At 44.2% G+C, this 5,156-nt stretch overlaps 1 protein-coding gene across 2 annotated transcripts; it reads left to right on the top strand.

The window, feature by feature from the left end:
• Nucleotides 1-107: 107 nt before the first annotated feature.
• On the top strand, nucleotides 108-2,720 carry spx (spexin hormone). Of its 2 annotated transcripts, XM_023952112.1 has the most exons (6): nucleotides 108-940; nucleotides 1,022-1,093; nucleotides 1,167-1,224; nucleotides 1,630-1,692; nucleotides 1,812-1,898; nucleotides 2,568-2,720. In XM_023952112.1, exons 1-6 carry the CDS (start codon nucleotides 935-937, stop codon nucleotides 2,630-2,632), a joined length of 351 nt encoding a protein of 116 aa, XP_023807880.1. In that variant the 5' UTR covers nucleotides 108-934; the 3' UTR covers nucleotides 2,633-2,720. The 2 variants fall into 2 exon arrangements, with proteins under 2 accessions (XP_023807880.1, XP_023807882.1); XM_023952114.1 differs by lacking the exon at nucleotides 1,630-1,692.
• Nucleotides 2,721-5,156: the final 2,436 nt, after the last annotated feature.

The following is a 5,156-nucleotide window of genomic DNA, read 5'->3' as shown; positions in this document are numbered from 1 at the left end:
TGTGTGGATGTTGCCTGAAAATATTAGAAAAAGATTTAAGAAGTTTGATTTGTTTTCTGGACTGAAACAAGCCTAAAAAAGGTCCAGATCGATGATGATGACGATGATGATGGTGATGGTGCTGAAATGTCATATGTGGTTTCTACACAATTTTTCATCTCTTCTGTGTGACCATCTGTTTTTTCTGTGGCGCTACAACGTTTGGCCACATGGAGGTGGTGTCCCTGAGGCACGCTTGTCTTTTTATTTGGGGGGGGGCAGTTTGTGCTTTAATAATTTCAGCGACTGCAGAAGAATTTGAACGCCACCGTGGCTTGAAGGTCCATATCCTGCTCCTCTGATTGCCCCCCCCCCCCAACTTTTTCACATTTTTTAGGAGAACCCCCCCCCCATACACTTTTCCAGAACATAAATGGTGGATCTTCCTGTGTTTGCATGTTCTCCCCGTGCATGCGTGGGTTTTCTCCGCTTAATTGGTTACTCTAAATTAATTGCCCTGCGACAGACTGGCGACCTGTCAACGGGGCAACGGCAGCCATGTGACCCCGAAAGGGATGAAACGGGTTTAGAAGATGAATGAAAAAAGAAAGTGAGATGATGGCGGGATTCATCCTTGCCCCCTCCCCCTTTACAAGCTATAACAGGTTATATCAATACTTTCTTGGGAGGGGAGGGGGTTTGTCACCCCTCACAGCCAATATTTCCTGTCGTGAGGGGACCCCCCCCCCCCCCCCCCCCCCCCCCCCCGTATTCAAAGGGGCAGCATTTACACAAACTAGAAAAAAATTGCAACATTTATCCTTCCGCCAGCCAGCCAGTGACCTTTGGGGGGGCTCTGACGCCAGCGTACAGTATAAAACCTCAGCAGAAGGAAGGCATCTCCAGCAGTTGGCCCAAACCTGCTCCTGCGCCCCCCCCTCATATCTGCGGCAGAATGAAGGTAGGTGCTGGTTTGTCCTGGACTTGTGGGGGGGAGTGGGGGGGGACTCGGCAGAAGATCAGCCCGGTGTTTCTCCTGCAGGGTCTGAGCAGCTTCTCCTTCGCGTTTTTCCTGCTGGCTGCCTTCTTCTCGGTGTCCTGGAGCGCTCCAAAGGTACTCCTCTAAAGGTTCTGCTTGGTTCTGCCGTCACCAGCAGGGTCACAGCTTCTCCTGGTTTCCTCCTTAGGGCTCCTTCCAGAGGAGAAACTGGACGCCGCAGGCGATGCTGTACCTGAAGGGCACACGTACGTATCCTTCCCTTCAGCGCCCCCACCCACCCAACCATCATCATCATCTTCAGTCTGGAATCTGGGGTGTTTCCTTTGGTGTGCATGTGATGAAGAAGTGACCAATCAGGAGCTCTGCTCCTTCACGACCCAATGAAGTGTGAAGCTTCACTATTGAAAAGAAAATAATCAGCTTTTTTGTGACTTTGATTGAGGCGGTTGTCATGACGATGAAGTTCATCTTAAGTAATTTTTTCTGAGACAGCTGAGAAGAACCACACAGCTCTGAATTCCTGATTGGTGGCGGTTTTATCTGAACCCCCCCCCCCCACACACACACACATATGCATACAGAACTGAAAGTTCTGGTGTGGTTCCATTAAAACTGGTGTGTTTCTGGATCTGACTCAAACTTTCTCCCAGAGGGGCGCAGGTTCGTCTCTGAGGACCCCACAGAGGCAGAAGTCTTTGACGCACTGCACTTAGGTACCCCCCACCTGTCCCTGCAGAGATCTCACTGCCGTCCACAGAACCCGCCCTGTGGTTCCGTGATAGCCGCAGAGCCGGGGCGGTTCTGACCCAACCTGTGCTCTGTTTCCTGCTAGAGACCCGCAGCCAGAACACAGAGAAGCTGAGCGTGGACCGGGCCGCCGCCGTCCTGCTCAACTTCCTGCAGCAGGCTAGGGATGGAGGTGAGCCCCCCCAGCCCCTGTAAAGTTCCATTTAAAGTTAATAGACTTTTGGAACTTTTTAAAAATAATTAGAACACAAACGCACGTGTTCATATTTACAAATGTGTATTAATATTTCTATACTAACATGTGTTGGAAACAATGCTGTCAAAATATGAAGCAAAATTGTCCACATTGAAAATCAGAATTTCATATCTGAAAATGGAGCTTTGTTTGTTTGTGAACTCGTGTTTTTTGAGTTGCCTGGAAAATCAGTGTACGTTACTGTGATGTGGGAGGATTTCACAGTTTTCATGGGACATGCATCTAAAGCCGATGTAGACGGTGATGATATAGAAGCGGCATCTTTTTATTGACAGCAGCTGCAAAGGTCAGGCAGAAATCACGGCTTCTGCGAAGCTTCATTATCATAATGAGTAGAAATGAGAGAGTTTAACCATAGTCTGACTCAGAGGATGTTTTTATGGGATGGCAGCAGACAGCAGGATGTAATGTGTGATAGAAGGACAAACAGAACCAGAACTGCTGGGTCAGGCTCATCCAAACACCAGCAGATGGAGGATCTCTGGAGAAAGATGTTACCTGAGATGATACCTGTACCTGCCCGGTACAGACGTGTCTGGTATAGTTTTTCTATGAGTCTAACCCCCCTCCCATTCTCTGCTGCAGCTGATGAAAACCCGGATGAGGTGTATTTCCAGGAGCTGCCTGTGTGGAAGAGAGCTTACTTCTGAAGGAGTCTGTGGTTCCGTCTCACAAACATGCAGCTGTTTTTGTGAATGCTCTGTAAACTTTTAATAAAAAGATTTGAACTCTCAGCAACTTCTGTGTGGCGCGTTGAACTTTTAGCAGCCTGGTTGGATGAAAAGAGCTTTGTCTCATTCCTGTTCTGTAAAAACTCAATTATGACATTTTTAAAATTGAAACAAAAGATTTGGACAAGAGGATCTTTAACCCTCAAATTCAGACTTGAGTCTCGTCTTTGTCTTTCCTTCTGAAGCATTGAAGGAGTAGTATTTCTGAACTTTATTCTTTACAAATAAAAAAAACGCTGAGTGCGTTTACTTGCAGCAACACTGAATGCCATTCATCCATTTTCAGTATGAGTATCTCTCACCTGTTACTGTTGGGAAATAAAAGTAGCAATACCTTTCTCCCAAATGGCAACAGGACCTTAACAAAGACGTATAAGTGGACACACCAGAATGGAGCGGAGCAGGGAGCTCAAAATATTTTCTGTCACTGAAAAGCTCTTTTTGTAAACAGCATTTTTCCTTTGCTCCTGATTCACAGTAATTTGAATTTAAAAAACTCAGAAACAGAATTTTGAGCCCTACTTGTCTTTATACCTGTCCTCCATTAGAAAAATGCTTCAAGAACATGTTTAAAAACACCAAAAGCACGTAACTTGTTTTTTTCTTCCTACCAACTTGTTTTAATGAGGGTCTAGCTTAGGGTTTCACTGTCAGATCAACAATCCTGCTTGCTTTCCAGCGCTCCCTTTTCTTCTTTGACCCAGGTGTTTCCATGTTCTGATTGACTTCACATGATTCTGGTAATGAGCAGTTAGAAGTGCAGCCCGACCAACTAAGAGCTGGGCCAACCTTCCAGGGTATGACATGGCTCAGAGAATCAGGAACGTCTCTGGATGTTTTTTGAATGAACATGACAAAGCTTTGATGAAGCTCTGATGAGGGTTGAGAAAGAAAGCAGTGTTCAGCTGCAACAGAACACCTGTCCTCCCCCCACATGCGCAGGTTTGGTTTTATTGACAATTTGAACCTCTTCTGGAATCTTTCTACAGCCCAGAAAGACTTCATCCCAATCTGCTTGGTAGTAGTAGCATTTTATCAACTAACATTAAATGTCCTGTTCAATGTTTTAAAGAGGACTGACTGCCAACTCCCCAAACTTCTCCAGAAACCTGAACTTGGATCACCAAATCTCTGTCCCTCCTTAGGGCCCCTACAAGGGTTATCCTTCAAAACCCTCAATTACACCTACTTCGTTTCCCATACAATCAATTATATCAAACCGATCCAGTTTTCCCGTCAAAAGCTTTAGCAGGAATAATGAAAACCTAAAACAAGTGCAGATTTACAACTCATTAACCTTTCATGGACCTGAAAACAACGGTAACCTCTCTCAACTGAATCTGGCACTTTTCAATTCAATTTTATTTGTATAGCCCAAATTCACAACAACAGTCGTCTCGATGGGCTTCGTATCGGTAATTGAAAAAGTAAAACTTTTAGATGTACGCTCACTAGCAAACAAATAATTTCTTATCCACAACTTGATTTAAGATCATAACTTAAATGGCCTGTTTTAAACAGAGACTTGGAATTGTGGTTCAACTGGTTCACTGTCTGAAACGACTTCACGCCTTAATTACTTTACAAAGGCAGAAAACAGGGAAGGGGTGGGGGAACTGCTGCAATCCTGTCTGCTGTAACCCTTGTGCTATCCTAAGCCCTTTAACATTGGGAGGTGGGTCATCTAGACCCAATAGACAGTGCGCTGAACCTTTTTTCTTCAATGATTTGTGATCTTCACTGGTGTCCATGGATTACATGAAATCTTTCCACCTTTATCCACCTTTGTCATGGTAGGGAGAACACGTCAATGTAAGGGTGGGGTCATCTAAGGTAGCACAAGGGTTAATTGGTTCTACAGACAAAGTGTTTCATGAATACAGATCTTTTAAATATCAGGCCATTGTTTTTAATAATCCCACTGTTTTGTTTATTAGTATACAGTAGCTGCTTTCAATTATTCACGTAGACTTTAGTAGAGTAATTATTTTGGGCAATTTTAACCTACATGTGGACGATCCTTCTTAAACATTTTAGCAACAATGGATGGCCTGATGGCCACTGTGACCTCAGTTGTTGATATTGGTATCTCAGATCACTCGTGTGTATTTTTTATTGTAAAAGGTTTTGTAAGACAGAAACTTCCAAAGAGAACTGTTAGAAGAGGTTGTCTACACCCTGAAGTGGCTGCAAACTTCACCTCACATCTGGAACACAACCAAATACTTTAAGTTCATCTGTTGATTTATCTGTCCAAAATGTAAATTACAAACTCATATCAGTAATGGACAAAGTCACTCCTTTAAAAATAAAAACAGTTCAAACTAAAGCACCTCCTCCTTGGAGAACAGAGGAAACCAAGAGACTGAAGAGAATCTCCAGGAGTGTAGGAATGAAATTGGCGCAAAACAAAACAACAAGTCATTACCAAATCTTCAGGGAC

Source organism: Oryzias latipes, chromosome 23, assembly GCF_002234675.1.
Source record: "Oryzias latipes chromosome 23, ASM223467v1".
NCBI classification, from domain to species: Eukaryota; Metazoa; Chordata; class Actinopteri; order Beloniformes; family Adrianichthyidae; genus Oryzias; species Oryzias latipes.
This window is presented reverse-complemented; position numbering and strand designations above follow the sequence as displayed.

What these genes read in the sequence shown, in the direction of transcription:
- spx (XM_023952112.1), top strand. An exon ending in TGTCCTGGAGCGCTCCAAAG is followed by an intron (nt 1,094 to 1,166) that starts GTACTCCTCTAA and finishes TTTCCTCCTTAG; the next exon opens with GGCTCCTTCCAGAGGAGAAA. An exon ending in GCTGTACCTGAAGGGCACAC is followed by an intron (nt 1,225 to 1,629) that starts GTACGTATCCTT and finishes ACTTTCTCCCAG; the next exon opens with AGGGGCGCAGGTTCGTCTCT.